This window comes from Peromyscus californicus, unplaced genomic scaffold (genome assembly GCF_007827085.1).
Source record: "Peromyscus californicus insignis strain IS unplaced genomic scaffold, ASM782708v3 Scaffold_5__1_contigs__length_169319896, whole genome shotgun sequence".
Classification (NCBI taxonomy): Eukaryota; Metazoa; Chordata; class Mammalia; order Rodentia; family Cricetidae; genus Peromyscus; species Peromyscus californicus.
In genome coordinates, this window is record NW_026294573.1 from 104,184,393 (window position 1) to 104,208,278 (window position 23,886).

General features: G+C 50.3%; 2 protein-coding genes across 12 annotated transcripts in view; one reads left to right on the forward strand and one right to left on the reverse strand.

Annotated features, from left to right (window-relative positions):
- Window positions 1-36: 36 nt before the first annotated feature.
- Fam166b (family with sequence similarity 166 member B) lies at window positions 37-18,841 on the forward strand. 8 transcript variants are annotated; one of them, XM_052715666.1, is made up of 9 exons: window positions 37-1,705; window positions 1,916-2,004; window positions 3,652-3,814; window positions 4,955-5,582; window positions 17,351-17,574; window positions 17,653-17,849; window positions 17,988-18,066; window positions 18,146-18,343; window positions 18,590-18,841. In XM_052715666.1, exons 4-9 carry the CDS (start codon window positions 5,458-5,460, stop codon window positions 18,676-18,678), a joined length of 912 nt encoding a protein of 303 aa, XP_052571626.1. In that variant the 5' UTR covers window positions 37-1,705; window positions 1,916-2,004; window positions 3,652-3,814; window positions 4,955-5,457; the 3' UTR covers window positions 18,679-18,841. The 8 variants fall into 8 exon arrangements, with proteins under 8 accessions (XP_052571626.1, XP_052571625.1, XP_052571630.1 ...); XM_052715665.1 differs by having other exon boundaries at window positions 5,438-5,582; XM_052715670.1 differs by having other exon boundaries at window positions 5,438-5,582; window positions 18,015-18,066.
- The window catches only part of Rusc2 (RUN and SH3 domain containing 2), a 51,661-nt gene continuing 46,549 nt past the window's right edge, over window positions 18,775-23,886 (reverse strand). For all 4 annotated transcript variants that reach the window (XM_052715661.1, XM_052715662.1, XM_052715664.1 and 1 more), the window contains 9 exons: window positions 23,586-23,771; window positions 23,300-23,440; window positions 22,217-22,293; window positions 21,856-22,030; window positions 21,669-21,774; window positions 20,955-21,001; window positions 19,792-20,605; window positions 19,568-19,705; window positions 18,775-19,486 (listed from right to left, as the gene is read on the reverse strand). In XM_052715661.1, coding sequence (XP_052571621.1) covers window positions 19,285-19,486; window positions 19,568-19,705; window positions 19,792-20,605; window positions 20,955-21,001; window positions 21,669-21,774; window positions 21,856-22,030; window positions 22,217-22,293; window positions 23,300-23,440; window positions 23,586-23,771 — 1,886 coding nt within the window. In that variant the 3' untranslated portion in view covers window positions 18,775-19,284. The remainder of the gene's footprint in view (window positions 19,487-19,567; window positions 19,706-19,791; window positions 20,606-20,954; window positions 21,002-21,668; window positions 21,775-21,855; window positions 22,031-22,216; window positions 22,294-23,299; window positions 23,441-23,585; window positions 23,772-23,886) is intronic.

Consider the following 23,886-nt stretch of genomic DNA (forward strand, 5'->3'; position numbering starts at 1 on the left):
CCGGCGGGCGGGCTCCCCGCGGGCGGAGGCGGGCGGGCGGGCGGGCGGCTGCTGCTCCGCTTCGCCGCCGGGCTCAGGCTGCGCGGCCTGCCCGGGGCGGGGCTCGGCCCGGCCTGCGGTTAACTCCTTGGAGCCCGGGCGGCGGGCCGGCCACGCCCCCTCAGGTACGCACCCGCGCGTAGGCCGGGCCGTGAATAACCGGGGGACTTAAGGGTGGGCGGCGGGCGCCAAGCCGCCTGCGCCCTGGGCTCCACCGGTCGACCCCGCCGCTGCCTGCCTGGCCTGCGCCCCGCCCCGACTGCCCATTTCTAGGGTCTTCTGACTCGGACGCCCTAAATCTCCCGGCTCGCTAACACCTGTCTACTCGGGCGGTCGTGGTACCCGGGGCTGGAGGGAGCCTCTGGCCGCATCCCTGCCCTGCCCCGACCCCTCCTCACTCCATCCCGAGTCCCCTGAGTAAAGTTCGGACGCCGGGGCTCCGCCCGGGGACCACCCTCCCACTTCTTTGTCCTAATGACCCTCTTTTAAGAGCAGCCTCCACCTGCGGGGAAGCCACGCCCTCCGCCGGGGCCCACCCCCTGGGCCAGACCCCGCCCCCTTAAAGGCCGCCGCCCCTCGCAGCCCGCTCTCCTTCAGGGGGACCTTTCCTTGGGGTGACACCGCCACATCAGTGTGTGCCCGGAGCCCCTCAGTGCTGCACCCCCTGCTCTTTGTGTCCCTTTCACTGAGGGCGGCCTCCCAGAGTGACTCGGCCGGTCGTTGTGACCCCTCCTCTCAAGGTGACTCCTCCCCTCGCTCTCGCCTAGCCCCGCGGCGGTGTGACCCTTCCAGCAGGTTGCGCCCCGCGTCGCGTAGACGCGAGTCTGCCCCCGTCAGGCCAGAGGAGGAGGTGCTCAGGCCTGGGCAGCGGTTGGCACCCTCTGAGTGCGCACGCCCAGGCTCGGGACGTGGCTTTCGTTCCCCCCCCCGACGTTTCCGGCTCTGCCGCCGCCGACTCCTCCCCTCAAGGTCGTCGCGAAACAGCCAATCATCGCCAGGGTGGCGTGACGTCGCTGGATCCCCGGCGGACGGAGGGCCTCCGGGCATCCGTGAGCCTGCTGCCACCGCGCGGCGGAGTGGAGCGAGGCAGGAGCGGCTGGGAGGGTGCAAGGCGGTCTGGGAGGGAGTGCACCGTATAAGGGAAAGAATCGCGCAGGTTTGGAGAGGGAGGAAAAGAGTCATGGACAGTCGTGCCGGAGACGACGGAGTAGGCCAGTGCTTGTTCGTTTTTCCAGGGACTTTGGTCTCTTCACATTAAGTTAGAGTTAACTGAAGAACTATTTGCAATCTTTCGGGTAGAGATTGAAACAGGGTGGCTTTGAACTCATGAGACTCCTGTACTGGGATGACCAGTGTGTGTTACCATGCCTGGAGGGAATTTGTTTTCGATAGTTTGTGCAGGGTCTGGAGACACTCGGAATGTGCGCCTATAGAATAATTAACCTCTGCATAGTAAGCCTAACCGACACTGGATTCTGGCCCTTCATTCATTATTTGAGGATTAATGTCGGTGACGGTAATTTCAGGCTGAAGAGCCTGCTTTTAGGAAGAGCGCTGTGCCGGTTGTAGTGAGGGAGAATGCTTCGGAAGAAGGCCGGCCGTGTGGTGGTTCCTTCTGCTGGGGATGAAAGACTGAAGTAGGACTAATAAGAGAGAGGAGCGAATGGTAACTAGCTTGGGAGGTGCGGTAGGAAACCCCGTGGGGGAACTGCTGCAGCCGGTTCACCGCTAGGTCTCTAGTTTATGGGTGATGTCACCTGTCTTCAAAAGTTGATGAAGATGCGGGTGGGAGGTATGCACACACACACACACACACACACACACACACACACGCACATACTACCTTCTTTCTCACATGTGAACTACCTGCTTTCAGATACTTTCTGTGCCTGTGACTCTCCTGGGGCTAATTCATGGCCAGTCTTCTTTCATCCACAGGTCTGCCCCCTCTCTCCCAGTTATTTGGTATGTATCTATGGCATTATTTTATCAATAAATATTTCAGTATATTACCGATAAAAATAAGGGTGCTTCATTAAAACACAATCATAGTGTCATTGTCGTGTCTTTAAAAACTAATAATAGGGCAGGCAAGATGGCCCCGCAGGTAGTGCTTGCTTCAAAAGACTTGGAGACCCGAGCTTGATGCCTGGAATGCGCGCAAAGTGGAAGGAGAGACTCAACCGCACATGTGTCTCGACATGTGTGCCCTCTCGCATCATAATACACACAATAATAAAAAATAAATTAAAAGTCAGATGAACACCTATTATTCCAATTGTCAGGAGGTTGAGGCAGGAGGATCACGAGTTTGAGGCCAGTCTAGGCCACATAGCAAGACCTTATTTTAAACATCAAACCAAACAATAATTTCTTTTTTTTTTTTTTTATAAAGGATTTTTTTTTTAAGTTTTATTTATTCATTATGTATACAGCATATATGACCGCAGGCCAGAAGAGGGCACCAGATCTCATTACAGATGGTTGTGAGCCACCATGTGGTTGCTGGGAATTGAACTCTGGACCTCTGGAAAAGCTGTCAGTGCTCTTAACCTCTGAGCCATCTCTCCAGCCCCAAACAATAATTTCTTAATATCAAGTATCTAGTTCACTTGTTTCTTTATGTTGGATTTTCGAAGTTGTCTATTTTAATCAAAATCTAAATGACCTCCTCACTTTGCTCCTGAAATAGCTTTTAATCTTTTTAAATCTCTTGTCCGCTCTCCGTGTTTTCCCATGATCAGTTAACAATTTTTATGGGTTTATGTGTATGGGTGTTTTACCTGCATGCATATCAGTGCCCAGTGTACATGCCTGGTACCCAAGGAGGCCAGAAGAGGGCACTGGATTCCCTGGAACTGGGGCCACAGAGAGTTGTAAGCCTCCATGTGGGTGCTGGGAATCGAACCCTGGTCCTCTGGAAGAGCAGCCAGTACTTGTAACTGTTGAGCCATCTCTCCAGGCACTTATTGTTATTATTACTATTACTATTATTATTATCATTATTATTTTATTAAAAAGCCATAAGAATTGGAGCATAGTGGTGCACGTCTAGAATACCAGCACTCAGGACACAGAGGCAGGGGGATTTTGAGTTTGGGACTAACCTAGGCTGTATGTTGAGATACTGCCTCAAAAAAGGAAACTTTTCAAGCTGGATATATATGGCTGGGTAGCAGAGTTTGTGCCTGGCATGCTTGAAGCCCTGGGTTCCAATTTTCTGTACCAGGGGGTAGGGGAACACCCCTTTTCATTAATGATTAATTTTATCAGCTTGATTGAGTTGAGGAGCAGCTATGTTAGTGAAGCACTCCTCAGGGGGTGTCTGTGAGGGCATTTCCAGAGAGGATTATGGGGGAAAGACACACCTAGAATGTGAGCGGCGCCATTCACAGTCTGGGGTCTCAGTGGGATGGGGAAAGTTCACAGCATGGGTGTCCTCTCTCCTTCCTGGTGAGGCTGTTCCAGGAGATGCACAGTTGCACCTCCTCACCAGATTGACAGCAGCCACTGAAACCCCGAGCCAGAATAAATCCTAGAGATGGGGTTCCTTAGGGCCTGACACTGGGACAAAAAAACTAACAGTTTCCATGTTTACTATTTGTTACCCAGAGATCCAATTCATAGGAAAAGCTGGGTAAATGTTTCCTTCGACCAACTTTCGGATAGTGTTGCTGTCCTAGCCTCTTCCAAGGGAGCCAGTGAAGATTCTTGTGCGCAGCACCATCAGCTCATAATTGAACACATGCCATGAACTCAGGTGTTGGAAGCTGAAGTAAGTTTCGATGCTTGGATCATCTATTTTGTTTTGGTCACTGGGAACCTCCCCAGGTTGGAACCCAGGTTCTTTTTTTTTTTTTTTTTTTTTTTCCCTGAGACAGGGTTTTTCTGTGTAGCTTTGGAACCTGTCCTGGATCTTGCTCTGTAGACCAGGCTGGCCTCGAACTCACAGAGATCTGCCTGGCTCTGCCTCCTGAGTGCTGGGATTAAAGGCATGCACCATGGCCACCCGGCACCAGGTTCTTTTGACATGAGTCATGCCATGGTGTGGATGTCACCTTTGACACACATGTCAGATTTTAATTGCCACTTAAACTGCTATTGAGAGGAGGGACAGACACTTGGGAGATGATAGGGATGGCCAGCTCTTGGGGGTACAACCCTTGTGAACGTCCTGATGGTGTCATCTGAGGACTGGGTTCTCCGCAAAAGGACAGATCCATCCTGAGTTTCTCTGTCTCGTTTCCTGCATTCCCGCTTTCCGGCATGTTACAGTGCAGTGTGATGTCCCTTGCCTGATGCCAATACCATGTTCTTGGGATCCCTGTCCTTCATGAGCTAAATCAATGTCTCTTGTTGTTGATAAATTGTGTAGTCTTGTGGAGGCCCAAATTACTCAGGGTCAGAGAATCTGAGCTTGCTTTACCCGGCAGGGTGCATAAGGGGATGATTTGACCATGTGCGTGGTTACCAGGTGTTTGGAAGGGTCTACACTTGGCTGTATGGTGTGCTTTGATCTTGCAAGGGGGAGGTCTCTTGCCTCTCCCCTTGGCATGCTACAAAAAACCTTTGGAATAAACTTTTGAGGCTACTGGGTGTTGATCCAGGCCCTCCCAAAGCTATCCTGTGTTTCTGTCTTCTTGTCTTCCAAGTCTCTCTTTCTATCTAATATTTTCTTATCCCTCTCTCCTCCTCCTAAGAACCCCAGAAAAGGTGCAGCTGGCCTCCCCCAGTCTCCCAGATAGTCTTTTATAGTCTATGGCAGAAACAAGAGACTAAGATAACTCTCCATCTTTCTGTCTCCTTCCTACCTCTTCCCCCCTCTCCTTCTTCTCTTCCTCCCTCCCCCTCTCCCTACCTCATCCCTCCCTTCCTGTCCCTTCTCTCCTTTTTTAAATGACGTGGTCCCTTATAGCCCAGACTAGCTTTGAACTTGCTATGTCATTGAGGCTAGCCTTAAACTCTTATTTTTTTTTTATTCTTCCATCCTGACTGCAGTTTTCTGTCCTGTCCCCCACCCCCAGATCCAGTCCCCCTTCTGTCTCCCCTCAGAACAGGGCAGGCCTCCCAGGGACATCAACAAGATGCTGCATAACATGCTACAATAAGGCCAGGCACATACCACCACATCAAGGCTGGTTGAGGCAACCCAGTAGGAGGTAAAGGGTCGCCAAAGCAGGCAAAAGTCATAGACAGCCCCTACTCTCACTGCTGGGAATCCCACAAGAACACCAAGCTACTCAGCAGTAACATATGCAGAGGACCTAGGTCACACCCCTAGAGGCTCCCTGATCTCTGTGAGCCCCCAGAGCCTCAATCGGTTGATTCTGTGGGTTGTGTTCTCATGGTGTCCCTGATCCCTCTGGTTCCTCTGATCCTTCCTCCCCCTCCTCCACAGGACTCCCCGAGCTCCAGCTAATGTCTGGCTGTGGGACTGACTCTGCACCTGCTCGCATCAGTTACTGGATGAAAGTCTCTCTGATCTCTTTGATGTGGATTCTGCTAGGCTCCAGTCCCAGAACACTCTGCAGGCAGGACATACGGTAGGTTGAAGGTTTTGTGGCTGGGTTGGTATCCTAATCCCTCCTGGAGGCATTGCCTTGTTACAGAAGATGGCCAATTCAGGCTCGGTGTTCCCCAACCACCCCTAGTCCACCCTCAAAATCTACTCTATTTCCTCTTCCCAGGGAGAGCCTTGGGTCCCCCCTTAAGCCCTCATTACTTAGCCTCTCTGGGTCAGTGGATTGTAACATGACTATTTTTTACTTTACAGCTAATGTTTGCTTATAAGTGAGTACATACCATGTTTGTCTTTCTGGGTCTGGGTTACCTCACTGAGAATGATTTTTTTCTAGTTCCATCCATTACCCTGCAAGTTTCATGATGTTACTGTTTTTAACAGCTGAGTAATACTCCATTGTGTAGATGTACCACATTTTCTCTATCCATTCTTCGGTTGAGGGGCATCTAGGTTGTTTCCATTTTCTGGGTATTATGAATAAAGCCGCTATGAACAGGGTTGAGTAAGTGTCCTTGTGGCAGGATGTCCTTTGGGTATATGACCAAGAGTGATATAGCTGGGTCTTGAGGTAGATAATTTCTGAGAAACTGCCATATTGATTTCCAGAGTTAGCCTTGAACTCTTGCTCCTCCTGGCTACATCCTTTGTGCTGGAATTAAAGGTACACATCACCACTCCCAGCTTCTTGCTATTTTATAAGACATGTTTTATCTTAGAAAATGTTTATTTTGTACATATCTAGACGAGAACTGGGTCAGCTGTTTTCACAGTGATTTTTCCTTTGTTGAAAAGGGAATAGCACTTATACCCAAAGATGAGTACTAGGAATAGATGGTTATTTGACATTGGGAAGAACAGGCAACTGAATATACTCAATGGCTGCCCCTTTCAAAACAGCCTCTCGCCGGGCGGTGGTGGCGCATGCCTTTAATCCCAGCACTTGGGAGGCAGAGGCAGGCGGATCTTTGTGAGTTCGAGGCCAGCCTGGTCTAGAGAGCGAGATCCAGGAAAGGCGCAAAGCTGCACAGAGAAACCCTGTCTCGAAAAACCTAAAAAAAAAAAAAAAAAACAGCCTCTCCCAGCATCTTTATTATGACAATGTACATCGGACACCTGTGTATCCTTCACCTTGATCAATGGGCCTTAGCACTCTATCAGATCTGTCTGTAATATGATAGGAAAGCAGTGTTAGATAATATAGTTTAAAATCTTATTGTAGGGTGGGAGAAGGCTCAGTAGTTAAAGGGCCGGTCTCACAGGCATGTATATGGGAGTTTGGGTCCACAATCCATGTAAATGCCATGTGGGAATGATAACTGAGCGTGACCCATAGGGCAGCTGACTAGCAGGATTAGCCATGTTGGCCAGCTCTGGGTTTGATTGAGAGACCTTTCCTCAGTGAATAAAGTGGAAGAGGAATGATGGATGCTTCATATTAGCCTCAGGCCTCTACATGCATGTGCATCAACCCCCCCCCCCACAAGTGGGCTAACACACATGTAAAACATGCACACACACACACACACACACACACACACACACCTCACACATAAAAGTGGAAAAAAAATCTTATCATACCATTTGAAGATAAATTGCCCAAAATTAGGAAACTTGTTTAGCATTGTTCTGTGATGGTTGATGTTGACAGTCAACTTGGAGGGTCTGGAATTGTCTAGGATGCAGGTCTCTAGGCACACGTGTGAGGGATGGTCTTGATTAGGGCTGTTGAGGACGAAGAGCCACTTTAATGGAAAGTGGCATCATTCTCTGGGCTAGGGCCCTGGACTGCATAAGGAAGAGAAAGTCTGCACAGTCGTTCACGGCTCACGCCTTCCTGACTGCAGATGTGGCCAGCCGCTTTAAGCTCCTGCTGCCTTGAATTCCACATCATGATGGCCAGAATAACCCTTTTCTGTGTTAAGTTGCTTATGTCAGGGTATTTTATCATGGTAGCATAAAAAATAACTGACCACCCTATGTGGTTACATATTCTGCCGCATTGTGTCTTGACTCAGTTTCTTCATCGGTTCTTGACAGTTTTCATAAGTCATTGGCTTCTGTTTCTCTGTGTTCTTTGCTGGTTTTTCTTCAACTCCCTGTCCCTCCAACAGGAGTACCCCTCCTCTTCTCTGTATATGCACTGCGGGTCAAATCATGGTCCCAAAAGTTAAATACTATTCCTATGCTGAAGAACCCCAGTTTCTTTATCATGGCCCGATCTTGCCTCTGAACTTTTGACTCTTAAATCATATTGATCACTCATTCTCTTCACCTGAATATCTGTTTTTTAAAAGTGAATGGGTATAATCCCAACACTTGGACGGTGGAGGCAGGAGAATCAAAGTCGTTTTCAGCTACATAGAGAGTCTGAGGCCAGATTGGGTTATCTCAAGAAACGCAAACAAAACAAAACAAATCAGTGGGTAGAAAAAAACTCTCTCTCTCTTTTTCAGACAAGGTCTATGTTATCCTGGCTGTCTTAGAACTTGCTAGATAAACCATGCTGACCTAGCACTCAGAGATCTGCCTGTCTCTGCCTGTCAAGTGCTGGGACTAAAGACGCGCGCCACCATGCCAGGCACAAATGCTTTAGTCCCAACTGTCCTCTATGTGTCCCCACCTCCTAGATTCTTAAATGCTCAGTGGAAAAGCTGAGCTAGCCCGGCCCCCTGTCTTGTATCCAGCACACCAGCAAACACCATGAGACACCTCTGGAATGTGTCTGCAGCATGATGACCGCCACCTCTGACTCAGTGCCCATGGCAGGTCTCTTGAAGCAGCCCCCTCCTTTTTAGGTCTCCACGTTAACTGATGCCTTTGCCCTTCTGTAACTTATTCTCTACAGCAGTGGTTCTCAACCTTCCTAACGCTGGGACCCTTTACTACAACAATCCTCAAGTTGTGCTGACCCCCACCCATAAAATTATTTTCATCGCTACTTCATAACTGTAATTTTGCTACTCTTGTGAGTTGTAATGCAAATATCTGTTTTCCAATGGCCTTAAGCGACTCTGTGACATGGTCGTTCGGGCCCCCCAATGGGGTTGTGGCCCACAGGTTGAGAACCACTGCTCTACAAAGAGGGTTTTGTTTGTGTGTGTGTTTGTTTTCACTTCTGGGAATTCAACCAAGGGCCAGGCAAGCTCTCACCAGAACTACGCCTGCAACCCTAGAAAATCTTTTTAAAACATTAAGTCTGATTGTTTTACCTGTGTGTGCAAAACCTGCACTCAAAATCAAGTTAAAATATTCTCTAACAACATTTACACATTTGATTTCCAATTTCTTGTCTAAGATCTCCAATATAAAGTGTGAAATGGTGGTCGTAGATAGTAGACAGTCATACCTCGTCCCTAAGATCTCCAATATAAAGTGTGAAGTGGTTGTCGGAGACATAGACAGTCTTACCTTGTTCCTGACTTTTTTCTTTTTAAAGACGTCTCACTCTATAGCCCAGGCTGGTGTCAAACTCATGGCAAGCTTCCTGTGTTAGTTTCCTGGGGATGATGGGTTTAGATCCTTATTTTTTTCATTCATCTATCTATCTATCTATCTATCTATCTATCTATCTATCTATCTATCTATCTATCTATCTATCTATCCATCCATCCATCCATCCATCCATCCATCCATCCATCCATCCATCCATCCATCTATCTATCTTTTTCCCTCTTTTTTTTGTTTTTGTTTTTTGAGACAGGGTTTCTTTGTGTAGTTTTGGTGCCTGTTCTGAATCTTGCTCTGTAAACTAGGGTGGCCTCAAACTCGCAGAGATCCTCCTGGCTCTGCCTCCTGAGTGCTGGGATTAAAGGTATGCGCCACCCCCCCACCCCCCCGACTCTATCTATCTATCTATCTATCTATCTATCTATCTATCTATCTATCTAGACAGGGTCTGTCTATATAGCTCTGGCTGTCCTGGAACTCACTTTGTAGCCCAGGCTGGCCTTGAACTCACAGAGATCCGCCTGGCTCTGCCTCCCGAGTGCTGGGATTAAAGGCGTGTGCCACCACCGCCCGGCGAAGTACTTTTTTTTTGGTTTTTTGAGACAAGGTTTCTCTGTAGTTTTGCGCCTTTCCTGGTACTCACTTTGTAGACCAGGCTGGCCTCGAACTCACAGAGATCCTCCTGCCTCTGCCTCCCGAGTGCTGGGATTAAAGGCGTGCACCACCACCGCCCGGCGAAGGAACGCTTTTAACATTTAAGTGTAATGTTTACTATATGGGTGTTTTGGGTAGTAATTTATATCAGTTACCTATTACCACAAGAGTGCCATGTGACAGGCTATATCAAATCTCAGTGATTAGCCAGGCATAGTGGTACATATCTGTAACTATAATTACTTGGGAGGCAGAGGCAGGCAGATCAGGAGTTCAAGGCCAGCCTCAGCCACATAGTGAGCTGGAGGCCAGCTTGACTTATATGACACTCTGTTTCAAAAACTAAACCAGGGGGCTGGAGAGTTGGCTTAGTGATTAAGAGCACTTATTGTTCTTGCAAAGGACCTGGGTTCAATTCCTAGCAACCACATGGAGGTCAACCACCTCCTCAGGAACCAGGCATGCATGTGGTACACAGACAGACATGCATGCAGGCAATACACTCACTTAACGTTAAATAATAAACTAAACTACACTAAACTAAACTAAACTGAACTAAACAAAAAACTAAACTAATCAAAACAAAACAAAACAAAACAAAACACCCCCACCCCAAACAGTGCCACAGGACAACAGTTTCTCTCACAAGTCTGTGGTCCAGTGAGGTTGGCTTTCTAACGTCGCCAGAGGTAGAACTCTTTCCTCCTCCCTCCGTTTCCCTCCTCGACCAGCCTGGGCATGTTCTCATGGTGATGGAAGGGAAGGACAGGAACACAGGCATATCTGTAGGCGCTTTCTTGGTTGCCAACTTGAGTGCGTTTAAAAACACCTAGAGCTCACTAAAGTACACAGCTGGAAGTGTCGGCAAGCGTGTTTCCAGAGGTTAGATCCTGAGGGCTCCTCTCCAAACAGTGCTTTAGTCCACTGATGGATTCAAAAGTTGAGTTCACCACTGGGAGGTGGAGTGCAAGGTGGGGCCGGGTAGGAAACGGTAGCCAGCCTTGTTCTGGCCCCTCCTGTTAGCCGTTCTGCTCTGGCTGAACTGTCCACCTGATGTGGCTGCTCCTCCATACACTCCCTGCCATGATGGACTGAGCTCTGTGAAATCATGAACAAAAAAAATTCTTCCTCTGTTATGTTGTTTCTGCCAGATATTTGGGGCAAGAAAAGTCTGTGTGAGCTGCTTTTGGTTTCTCTGGTTCACATCATGCCTGCCCAAACGCCAGTGATCCAATTAAGTTCAAAATAGGGAGAGCATATTCTAAACAATGATATAGGAGGTGATATTCTAATGTTAAACCAAGCACTGTACTTACAGATAAGTATAGTACTATGCTATTTAGTAACTTCTTAGGGGATGTTCTAGGAATTACAATCATAGTCAAACTGTTGAAGTGTAAATACAGAACCTTGTAAGTAGTAAAATAACTCTGATGTATCTTGTATGCTGGATATGTCCATGGATGTCCAGGCTTGTGCTGGATAGTTTCATGTCAACTTGATACAAGCTAGAGTCATTTGAGAAGAGGGACCCTTAATTAAGAAAATGTCTCCAGGGGAAGGTGCTATGGGCAAGCCTGTAGAGCATTTTCTTCATTAGTAATTGATGGGGAGAACACAGCTCATTGTGCGTGGAGCCATCCCTGGGCCGGTGGTCCTCGGTTCTATAAGAAAGCAGGCTGAGCAAGCCAGTAAGCAGCACCCCTCCATGGCCTCTGCATCAGCTCTTGCTTCCAGGTTCCTGCTCTGTTTGAGTTCCTGCCTTGACTTCCCTCAGTGGACTGTGCTTCAGGAAATGTAAGCTAAATAAACCCTTCCCACCAACATTGCTTTGGTCATGGTGTTTCATCACAGCCATAGTAACCCTAACTAAGACAAGGCTAATGGTGGCTTCTCAGGACAGAGTCATGTATGCTTAAGTTTTTGAAAAGATGTTGAAGTTTTTTGACAATCGAAATCCAGGGCCTTGCTGGGTGGTGGTGTTGGCAGTAATGCTTTTAATCCCAGTAATCAGGAGGCAGAGGCAGGTGGATCTCTGAGTTCAAGGCCAACCTGGCCTACAGAGAGAGTTCTAGGACGGCCAAGGATACACAGAGAAACCCTGATAAATATCTGAAACAGTTGATAATTATCTGAGTTTCTGTGGATTTGATTCTATTTTTGTTTCTGGCCGTAATTCTGGATATGGAAGTCCTTCAATGTGTCCTCTAACTTTAATGCTGTATAAATAAGCCATGGGTATTTGAATATATATTTCATTGTAACAGTCAAACAAATAGCCAATGAATATTGATTATTGTGGATTTGGAGAATGTTATAAATGCAAAGCAGGCAGATATTGTATCATTATCTTTCCTCTGATATGTCCAGACATCACTGTTTCTGTTAATTTCTTCTTCTTCTTCTTTTTGGGTATGAACTTGGGGTTTTACACATGCCAGACAAGTGCTCTACTCCTGAGCTGTATCCCTAGGCCACGTTTTACATTTCATTTTGAGGCAGGGTCTCGTTATGTAGTCTAGGCTTGCCTTGAACTGACTGCATAGCCCAAGCTGGCCTGATTTTTTGACTTAGCCTCCCGAGTAGCTGGGATCACAAACCTGCAGCAATGATCCCGTTGATCCTGATAGTTTCTTCCACTTTGGACCACAGACAGAGTTGCATCATTATCATTTTTGGAGTATGACACACTCTCATCATTGGCTCGTGTTTTATTACAATGTATTTAATAAGCAATTATGGAAACACTCTTCCAAAGAAAAACTGGAATTTTGACAGCAGCATATCCATTTTGTCTCATGTCATCTGGGGTAAGCATCCGAATCTATGCTATCATTCTGTCTTTTCTTTTAAAACAGTTTTATTTTATCTATAGTAGTTTTTTCAAATAGTCCACCTAGGCTGACCTTGAACTTGCTGCATAGTTAAGGATGTTAGGAATGATCTTAAGCTCCTGATTCTCTTGTCTCTCTCTCTTTTTTTTTTTTTTTTGGTTTTTCGAGACAGGGTTTCCCTGTGTAGCTTTGCGCCTTTCCTGGGACTCACTTGGTAGCCCAGGCTGGCCTCGAACTCACAGAGATCCGCCTGGCTCTGCCTCCCGAGTGCTGGGATTAAAGGCGTGCGCCACCACCGCCCGGCCTTGTCTCTCTCTCTTAACTCCTGCAGTTATGCCCTGGTGTCTATAGTGCTTTGTTTTTTAACTAACAAATATTGTATGTATTCTTTTTGGGGTTTAATCTTTTCACTTCTTATTTTTTATTTTTATTTATTTATTTATTTATTTATTTATTTATTTATTTATTTTTGTTTGTTTTTCGAGATAGGGTTTCTCTGTGTAGCTTTGTGCCTTTCCTGGAACTCACTTGGTAGTCCAGGCTGGCCTCGAACTCACAGAGATCCGCCTGGCTCTGCCTCCCGAGTGCTGGGATTAAAGGCATGAGCCACCACCGCCCGGCATCTTTTCATTTCTTGTTGCAATTTTGGTAGAATTTTTTTAGAGGTCTTAATGCCTTTCTATTTTTACTGTTTTGTTTTTTTTTTTCTTTTTTGGTGGTGGGTAATGGTTTCACTCTGTAGCCCAGGCTGGCTCTGGACTCTTGGCAGTCCTTCCTTACTCTCCAGAGTGTTGGGGTTACAAGTGTGAGCCCCTGTACCCTGCTCATCCAGATAGAGATGGATGCTTGCCCAACGTTAACTTACCAAATGATTGACCTGGGAGCCATATGGATCTCAAGAGCGATTCCTGGACAGGGTCGAGGGGAGGACAGAAAGCTGACTGCAGTTCTGACCCAGGAGGCTGTGTGGAGTGGGCGAGCTGCTGTTGCTGCTTTCCTAACTGGACCTTCATTTTGTGGGTGGATGCCACACCCAACACTGATCGCTGGGTATGGCAGCTCCCTGGAGCTGTTGTTACTGTGGTGACACCCGGTGGAGGAGGGGAGGGGGAGGGGAGGGGGCAGAGGCAGGTTCCTCCTTAGCTAGTTCACCCTTTCCCCAGGTCAGCACACTCTTCAAGGGCTTAGGAATACTCTTTACACAGATGGAATAATAAGGCTGTCTCACGAACTGGAACACTCTCACATAAAGAACATAAATCTAAAGCAATTCTGCTGTTTTGTTTTTCATATAGCCCAGGCTCACTTTAAATTCCCTGTACAGTTCAGGATGACTTTGGCACCCCATCCTCTTTCTTCTGTCTCCCGGGTGCTGTGATTACGTGTGGGCGTGGCACCACACGTAGTTTATGTAACAGTGGGGACTAATTCAGGGCCTAAAGTGTATAGGCAGGCGCTCTACCAGCTGAGCTACGTCTCTAGCCCCTAACCTGTTCCTTGGTTTACGTGGTTTGTTTCTTCTTTTCAAAAAATTGTAGTGCTAGGGTTCTGACCCAGGGCCTTGGGCATACTAGATAAGTGACCTGCCACTGAGCCACATGGCTTAAGCGTGTGGTCTCACTTAACTCATGCTCTGATTCTAAGTGCTGCAGAATACAGAAAAATCGTATCCCTGGGCAGGTTTGTGGCCAAGCCTATACCCAGCCGTTCAAGGTCATTCTCAGCTACATAGTGAGTTGTAGGTTAGCCTAGGCTACATGGGCCTGTCTTCAGTCTCCCCACTCCCTGAGAAAATAACACCCTTGTTTTAATTCTCAGCTTCAAATTCTAACCTTTCCGGTTTTTAGTTTCAAACTTTCTCCTAAACCCTTACATCTGTGACTGTCCTTGACTCTTCTTGTCCCATTCCTCTCAAGTATTATGGGTTGCTGTTTAGTTAGCAACTTAGCAGAAAACAGACAGCGTGCTCTGTATGTATCATGCCATCCACTTGCTACTCTATGGAGTAGTAACATCTCTATTCCTGTGTTAGCTGAGAAAACCGAGGTGTAATGAATGTGGCCAAGGTTCATATCGAGTGAAGTTGAAATCCGAGTCAGTTGTTTGTTTTGAGACAGGGTCTTGCTATGTATTCCAGACAGGCAATCCTCCTGCCTCAGCTTCCCAAATGCTAGCGTTAGAGGAATGTGCCACCACAGTTAGCTTTGAGCCTGTTTATTGGTTTAAATATTAAGGCAACTCCACGTAGTTAAAAGGGAGGTTTATTTTGTGGGGTAACTTACAAGTGAAGGGATAGGTTACAGGGTCTGGGAAAGGTGAAGCGCAGTCCGGCGGTGTTCTCTGGAGAACTCTGCTCAGTCTACCTTCAGCGTCCAGGATCCAGGAACCAAGAGAGCTCGCCCATATGGATCTCAGGTCTTCAGGGGTCCTCTCTCGGCTCCACCTTGTAGGCGTGACAGTTACGGAAGCCTTAAAGGGGGTGGTATTTCCAGGTCAAAGCTGGACCAGCTACCCACTACACCTGTTTAGTTTTCAAAGTTTTTAGGTAATGATGCTTTTGGCTCTAAGTAAAAGAAAGTATAATAATGGAATAGAAAGGCTGGTCAGTTCAGCTGCTCAGTGTTACTATCAAAGACTTTCTGCTGGACTTCATCTGTTCCATCCCCATGCACGGAGGCTTTGTCCCCAGTAGCTTTCTTAAGGGTTTTGAGATGCTTGCTGAAGTGTTCCTACATCACACCAAGGACTGTTTAGAGGCAGAAAGCAATTTCACTTCCTCCTGTGTGTCTCTTTCTGACGAGCCAAGACTTTTCCCCCAGGACCTTTCCCAGCTGCCATAGCTCCTCTCCATCTTGTCCAGAGGGCCAGAGGCCCAGGCTTAGACTCTAGATTGGTTTTTTTAAAGCAAAGTTGACTTGTCTGCTGGTCTTACCCTTTATCCTCACATGAGTCTCCTTCTTCCCTGGACCCCTTGAGTGGGAGCATCCGCTGGGTTACCATTCACTGACCTTCCTTGTGTTGGAAGCTGAGGCATCGGGAGCCAATGAGAGGAAAGTCAGTCTCTTTTCTTGTGGGTTTTTTTTTTTTTTTTTTTTTTTTTTTTTTTTTTTTTTTTTTTTTTTTTTTTCTAGACAGGGTTTCTTTATATAACAGCTCTGGCTTTCCTGGAACTTTCCTGGACCAGGTTGGCCTCAAACTCACAGAGCTCCACCTGAGTGTTGGGATGAAGGTGTGCACCACCACCATAAAGTCAGTCACTGACCCTCAGAGCCTCAGTAAGCTCAGGGATTTTAACCTTCACACTGCAGTGTGGAGAATTGGGGTCCAAAGGACATTAAGGTACTTGCTCCAAGAGGTTGAGGCCCTCAGGATAGGAGTCAAAGCTTGCCTGGCCTCATGTCCCAGTTCTTGCCCATACGCCACAATTCTGGCGTTACACTCTTCTGAATTAAAAGATATCTGTGCCCTGGGGCACACACGTGAGCAGTAGAGGGCTTTCCTGGCGTGCGCTTGGCCTGCCCTGGAAAAATAAACATCTGTATGCATTCCTGTGGGCTTCAGAGCGGACAGGGTAAACAGTGCCCCCTGCAGTTGTGCATACAGTGGCTCAGTCCTGCCCAAAGGCCTGTGAACTCCCATTAGTGCGTTCTGCCATCCACAGGGTGCTGAGCCAAGCAGAGCATAGTGATGAAGTGGATGACTCATGTTATAGCGCATCCAGGAAATAATCCTTTATTAATGCAAATCATTTTAATGATACTGCCAGAAGCTCTAGGATCCCCCATGTCCACCCCCGCCCCCTCCCCAGTCCTCCCACCCTCACGCTCTCCCCTTTGGATGACTCAAGTTCTCCTTGAAGCCTTTTTCTACAGAAACCCCAGCTCTTTCCACAAGCCTCACAGGGCGCCCCAGCCACCTCTCTTCAGCCAGGAAGGGCCTTAAGCAGCAAGTCTTCTGACACAGAGCCAGATGGCCCTACGGGGCTTGTCCCCTCACCTCCACCTAGAGGCTTCCTTGGGATGGAGTGAGGCAGCATACGCCTCAGCCTTGCCCCACGTGACAGGTTGGCATTAGTCTGCTCCTCTCTAGCTCTGCCGGCTTTGCCCTAGCAATCTCCACTCCAGTGCCTTCCGTCTCCACCCTCGGCCCCGCCCCTTCCTCTGGCCCCGGAGCCCTGGACACAGTACACACAGCCCAGAGTTCCCACTGGACGGAAATAGAAGGAACTGTTGGGGTTCCCATGGCTGTGGTCAACACCTTCATCCCAGGGCTCAACCCTCAGAATCCTCATTATATTCCAGGGTAAGACTTCTGCCCACAACGCTCTCCTGCTTGCTTTGGGGAACAGGGGTCTGGGGATACAGGAGTTGGTTCACTTAGCCTGGGTCAGACTGACATCTTGGTTTGAGAGTGGGGGTACCTGTGGCGTTGTATGAAAAGGGGAAACGAGAGGCTAGAATAGCTGGGTCTAACAAAGCTTTGTGTTGTCTTCTCTATGGAAACGGGGTGAAACCCAGGTGGAGGGCTCCGACATGCTTGCTCCAGGGCTCGGGAAGTAGCAGTTTCAGTGGTTTAGTGCTTCCCTGGCGTGCACAAGGCTCTAGGTTCAGTCTCTAGTAGGTAAAACAAAGAAACAAAAATGACCTACAGACTAAAGCTGGGGGTGATGGGTGGTCGGTACCTGCCTGATCCCAGCCTGGGGTGGGGAGGGGGTACAAAGATCAAAAGAAACACACACAGAGGGAAATACACGATTTCTCCAAGTATACACCAAGAGCAGGGTCTGGCTGCCTGTGTCAGGATGGCGGTGGTGTGGGGGTCAGTCTTGGAGCTAAGGCTGAGTCCTGCGCTTCAGGTACACTGGACACTGTCCACTACTTCGGTTCAGCATGGGCCAGACCTATGGGCAGGTGACCGGTCAGCTACTTCGAGGCTCTCCTGGTCTAGCCTGGCCTCCTGCCCACCGTACACTTCTGCCTCCCATCCAGTCTCCACGCTCCCCTGTAATTTCCAGGGAGAGGCTACCTCCCAGGCGTGGGCATGAAAGACTCAGCTCCAGCATAATCCCTGGGTATACAGGTCTGTATGGAGTCCTGAACGGGTGTCCCCTTCCCAGAGAATGTGTCCCGAATACTAACACATCTTTCTCTCTGCTAGGTTTTATACCACAGGCACAGTTCATTTTTGCCAAGAATCGCAACCAGGTTTGGGCTGAAGCTATGGATGATTTTACGCAAAGGCATGGGCCGCAGGAGAGTCATGAATTGTCAGAGGAGGCCGAGGAAAGAAAGGAGGAGGAGGAAGGCCAAGGGCCGGAGGCAGAGGAGCCAGAGCTGAAGCAGGAGGTGGCCCAAGTGAGAAGGGGAAGGCGAGTGGTGGGATGGGAGTCTGTGCACAGGCCTGGGGTCACCATGGGGAATGTGGCCGTGCGTACAGGACACGGGGCTTGGCTGCCAGCTCTGTCTCCTGGGTGCCTGAACTTACAGTCCTAGCTTTCTTTCATTAACATGTCTCACAAGGCTTCCCCCTACTCCATGGATAACACAGATCCCCAGAAATTCTTCATGTCAGGTGAGAGGACGTGGGTAACGACCCAGGCCCAGGGGGGAGCTCCAGGATGTCTTGTCTCAGCATCTCCCCCACCCCCCAGGCTTCACTGGCTACGTGCCCCGTGCCCGCTTCCTCTTCGGCTCCAGCTTCCCCGTGCTCACCAACCAGGCACTGCAGGAATTTGGGCAGACATGCTCACGGGGCAGGGTGCAGAAGGATCCCAAACCTTCCTCCCCACTCCCCAGGTCCAACTTCCAGAACCTGGGTCTCCTCCCTCACTATGGAGGCTACGTGCCAGGTGAGAAGTGTCTAAGAGGCTTTGGGAACTGGGAGGTACGTGCAGGTGGGGTGGTTTGGGGAACTGGAATAAACAGATAAGGACGATGTCAGATTCTGTGATTTAGCTTTAGAGGAAGCCGAGGCAGCTGAGGGAGTTGGGAGCAGATTTCCGAGGGCGGTTTGGAGAGTCTATGCAATTGGCTGGGAATTAAGTGGATTTTTCATGCCTCTGGCCACACATGACAGGACTCTCTTCACCACACAGGGTATAAGTTCCAGTTTGGCGGGACATTTGGGCATCTCACCCATGAAGCTCTGGGTCTCGGCACCACTCAGAAACAGCTCTTGGCTTAAGTACCTGGACCTCAAGTTCTCCCTTTTCATCCTATCCCAGTGATCTTTCTGGAAGGAAGAGAGGCGGGGAGGGGGAGGGGCACAGAGAAAATGGTCTGGAGGCTGAGCACCTTTTTATTAATAGGTGTAATAAATAAATAAATAAATAAATACATAAACAGAAGCCTGGGCTCCTCCTCCTCTTCTGACCAGAAACTGGTCACTGCCTATTTACAGCCAGAGGGGCTTAGGACTCTGGCCCCAATACTGTCATCCATCCTCATTGTCACTCAGCCTAGTGAACCCACAAATGACCTCTGGGCCACCGCCCTCCAGAGACTGGTCTACACCCATGAAGTACTGGCCCAGATGGGCCAGGAAACGTCTTGGCAGCCCAGCACTGTGCCCTCCCGTCCTCTCCCGGGTGGAGGTCTGGACAGGGTCGCTGGGGCAGCTGAGGAGGAGTAAGTAATACTGAGCACAGGGAGCAGGTGCCGGCACAGGGACATGTGGCCCCCAGCTCTCGGTCTACGATTTGTTGCCAAGCCTAAGGGCTTGGGAAGGACTCTCAGGCTCTGAGTCTCGGGGAATATGAGGGTCCCTGAGGCCACCAGCATGCACTAGGCCTCAGTTTTGGCTGCTTCCAGGCGGTGAACTTGGAGTTGGGGTCAGTGTCACATAGGCCAGCGGTACCAAGCCAGTGTCAGGGCCTCGGCGACAGCGCAGCCAATCTCCTCCGGCCGCCCCCAGCACCCGCAGGATGTCTCCTTTGTGGAAGCTCAGTTGTCCAGGGCCTGTAGCCAGATGGTGGCACAGGGCCTGCACCTCGCTGGAGGGACAGCAGACGGAGGTCAGGGAGGGCCCCAGAACGCCAGGCAAGCTCCCCAGGACGTCACCCCCCCAGGCGTACCACGGCGGTTTGGAGGGCAGGGCTGCCGAGTGTGACTCTTGCAGGCTCTCTCTGGGCTCCGGCTCCCGACGGGCCCCCATCGTCTGTGCTACGAGCTGGAACACAGACCTGTCCAGACTCAGCCAGTCTGACGGCAGCCTAGGGGAGAGGAGAGGGCGTCCGCGCTGCCTGTCCACACTAGAGCAGCTCTGCCACACCACCGTCTACGCCAGCGTGGCTCTCACCTGTTTGTGGGCCGAGCTTCCCGGGGAGCTTTCCGAGAACCGAAGAGGTGTCCCCACTTGATGCCCCCGGGTGAGGGCTCTGCGGTCCCCTCTTCATTTTCTGCTGCTGGGGCCACAGGCCCTTCCCTCTCTCGACTACGCCTCAGCTCAGCTAGCACAGAGTCAGGGGGGCTCCCCATCCAGAAAGGCCAGCCCCTTTCTTGGCCAAGGGCTTCCTCAGGGGCCGGGCAGGCCTCAGCCCCCTCGACCACACCTTCCCGGGGCGGTGGAGCCTGGGAAGGCCCCGCACTGCCTCCCCCTTTCTTTTTCTCACTCCCACCGCTGCTACTGCGAGGGAATCTAGAGCCCTCGGGAGCGCCATCGATGTAGACCTGGGAGCTCTGCATGAGCTGGTACCACCAGCCAGCCTGACCCCCTCGGGTCCACCTGCCGTGCTCTGAGCTCCCCCCAACCACAGCCACCTCTGCCGTGTCTTCCTCGTCCTCTTCTCCACCTTCTGAGGCACCCACACCCTTCACACGCTCCCCGGGGGCCGCCCTGTCCATGTCTCCGGGGCCCTCCTGGCCTGGGGCCCTGGCCAGCTGCCACGTGGAGTGTGCAGACAGCAGCAGGTCCTGGGACACACGCAGCAGTTCCTTGTGCTGCCGCTGCTGCTGCCCACTCTGCAGCAGCCGGTGCTGGAACAGCAGGTCAAGGCTGAAGGGCAGCAGGGCTAAGGGCTGCAGCAGCAGCAGCAGCTCCTCGAAGAGGCCAGGGCACACTGTGTGGGCGGCACGCAGGAAGCCCCAGGGCTGGTAGTGGGTCTGGATGATATCTAGAGAGAGAGAGAGACAGATTCACACACAGAAGTGGAATCTGGCCTGAGAAGGACACGGAGAAGCAACCTGTGCCAGCATGCATGCCCCTGCCAGGCTGCATGCCCCTGCCAGGCTGCGCTCTGCTTCAGCTCACACGGAGCCTGCTGCAGTGGCCGGTGCATGCATCCTGTCACCTGATGTGGCAAGCGCTCATGGCCACCCTGACTCCGAGACTGCCTAAGTCTGCTGCTGCCCCAGGGTTCTAAGTCAAGTAGAAGCCCCAAACTCCGAGAATGAAAGTCCGGGTGGGCCTCCTCCCCGTCTCCTGCTCGGAGTTGGTAAGCCAGCGCAGGCTGTGGGCATTACCTTCATGGTTATACAGGTGATTAAACCAGAACTCCAGGGACCGGATGCTGTAGAAAGAGAGGTGGAAGGGTTACGTCTCGCATGGATCCAGCCAGATGATGAGGCACAAAGGATATGGGTGCAGAAGGCCAGGTACAGGGAAGAAATACGGATGGACACCGATGGCTGGGTGCTGCCTGGTTTACCTTGGAATGTAATTCTGGAAAGTCAATGGGATGTGGGGAGTGGGGTGACCATGGAATTCACAAGTCAGTCATTTCTTCTTGGAATGGCGGCAGTATACATACACCAGAGTGACGACTGCTCTCGGCCAAAGGTAATGACGGGCCGCTGCGTGGGAAATACTACTACTATGGCATGCGCTCTGAGGTGAGTTTAGGTCGGAGGCAGAATTTAGAAGCAGAGTTGGAGTTGAGAGGATCACAGTTTGGCAGACCCTGGACCCTGAGACACCTAACTTGTCTCTAGCCGTTGCTAAGTAGGCCAGGCCATGGGTCTGCAGGTGGACGAGACGGTTGGTAGGCAGTGTCCGGAGGGCGGGGGTGCAGAGCGAGAAGCCAGTGCCCGCTGAGAGGCTGCAGCTGGGTGGACTACAGGGACCCCAAGGCCCTGCATGAACACTGCAGACACCCCCGTCTCAGTCCAGTCAGCCCTTTGGAGGACTCAGAGCTATGGCGGCGCTGCCTGCTTAGATCCCGCCTTCCACACACTTACTTGAGCAGGCCGAGGATGAAGGCGTTGAAGCGCATCGTGTGACTGGTAAGTTCTGGGAACTGGCTGACTTTGTTGTAGAGACCATGCAAGACCTTGGTGGACGGGCCTGGAAGCAGACAGGGATGGAGATCACATCTCTGGAACCCTGAGCTCTGTATGGAGCCCAGTGTCGAAATCCAGCACCTACCTAGCTGTGTAGAAGCCTCAACCACACTCCAAGGCATGTTTTTACGTTGTCCAATGATCACATCTAGCACGAAGGCCTTGAGCCCATCCTCCAGCACAGCTTGGACTGCAGGGCACAGGTACTTCAGAACCAGGTGGCCGACGTTGGGGCTCACAGAACTGTTTCCCAGCTTCGCCTGCGGATGCACAGGGCGACATGAGAAGCCTGACCTTGTTCTCACTTAGCCAGCCCACCGGCTTCCCTCTGGCCATTTCCACCCCTGGGTTCCAGCTCTGGGCTCTGGATTCGAGAGAGCAAGGAAAGGTGACAACACACAGCTGAGTCTGCAGGACGTAGCTCAGCTCCTCACAGTGCAGCCTACCTTGACACCAGGGTCCCGGCTTGTGCCGAAATGGGCCACAATGAGGTCTACAGCGGTGTTGACAGCTTTCACCAGCCCTGGGAGGAAGAAGTCGACGTGACAGGTCCCTTTTCAAGACTCTAGCCACCCAGTGGAGGCATACCCCTTGGTGGGGAAGAGGAGGCTGTCCCACGCTCGCTCACCCGTCCCTCCCCACCGTCATCGTATCTCCTTGTCCTGCTCTCTCCACAGGGGCCTCTCCCCTCTCTGACCTTTACATCTCACTTGCTACACGGTACTCTAGCTTCTCCTTTGCCAAGCTCCTGCCCTTTTGCCCACACTTATGCTTAGTTATTTTACCAACATCTCCCTAAACTTACGCATAGGTCACTGGTCACTAATCTGCTAAACAGCATGTTCCTGTCAGTCTTCTCAAATGTCACCAACATATGCACTCAAGGGGCTAGACCTTCAGCACTTAGGGACTTTTTGTTTGTTTGGATAACATGGTCTCACTATGTTACCCTGTCTGGCCTGGGATTCACAGACATCCACCTGCCACCGCCTCCCACGTGCTAGTATTAAAGTTGTTTGCTACCATGCCAAGTTTTTTTTTGTTTTTCTTTTTTCTTTTTTTTTCAGAGCTGAGGACCAAACCCAGGGCCTTGCACTTGCTAGGTAAGCACTCTACCACTGAGCTAAATCCCCAAGCCCCCATGCCAAGTTTCTTGTATGTATGTATGTATCTATCTATCTATCTCTATCTATCTTGTGAGACAGATGTAGCCCTGGGTGTCCTGGAACTCAGAAATCCACCTGCCTCTACCTCCCATCACACCAGGCTCCTGTAAATTTTTTTAAAATTCTATAACAGTCTCTCTCATACTTAGTTGCTGAGGAGGGACTGAAGCCCGATTCTTGAGTTCCTGATACATGACCTTCATGCACTACATTACACAAGCTTCCACCTCTTGCCCTAATTCTCATGGACTTCTGATTGGTATTGGGGTTTCAAGACAGATGTTCTGGAGGGTTAGCTAAGGCACCGGGCACAGCAGGTAGTGAGGGCGGAGGCCCTGGACCAGGCTGGGTGTGGATACGTACCTTTTTTCTGAAGTACATCAATGGAAATGGCCTCTGAGTTGCCATCTGGAGACAGACAAAACTCAGCTGGAGGCTTCTCAGTTAAGGAGAAGGGGTCCTGGAGGTCAGGGCAGGTCAATGGTAACGGTTTTGCAACCTGACCTGGAAAGAACAGAAAAAACTTATCCTGAAGCTCTTCCCAAGAGTTCTTAGCTCAGCTGAGTGCCCTCCACCCTCTCAGACTAACTGACCCCTCCCCAGCCCTTCCCAGCTTGCCCCGGTTATACCAGGGACTGTGGCCACACACCATTCAGTCGGTAACTCAGATGGCTGGCAGTGCCCAAAGAACCGGGGAACTCAAAGATGGGGTTCCTGCGGGCCAGCCGAGCTTCCTGTGGCCTTCGGTCTAGGCTTCCTGACAAGCCAGGTGGCCCTAACGGGTTCTTCCTCCTGTACTCCCTCCACTTGAGGGCTTGAGGGGATAGGTGGTTGGCTGGGGGAGAACAGGGAGAGGAAGAGTTAGGAGACAGTATTTCACATCTACCCAGATGTGCCAGATGCTGTGGGTGTGACCCCTGCTGAGAGCTTAAGAACCCATTCAAAGGAGA

Bases quoted from the DNA above. Each gene is read 5' to 3' on its own strand.
- Fam166b (XM_052715666.1), top strand. From the start codon at position 5,458: ATGTCTGGCTGTGGGACTGACTCTGCACCTGCTCGCATCAGTTACTGG. The intron at 17,575-17,652 runs GTCTGTATGGAG...TCTCTCTGCTAG, and splicing joins CATAATCCCTGGGTATACAG to GTTTTATACCACAGGCACAG. The intron at 18,067-18,145 runs GTGAGAGGACGT...CCCACCCCCCAG, and splicing joins CCAGAAATTCTTCATGTCAG to GCTTCACTGGCTACGTGCCC.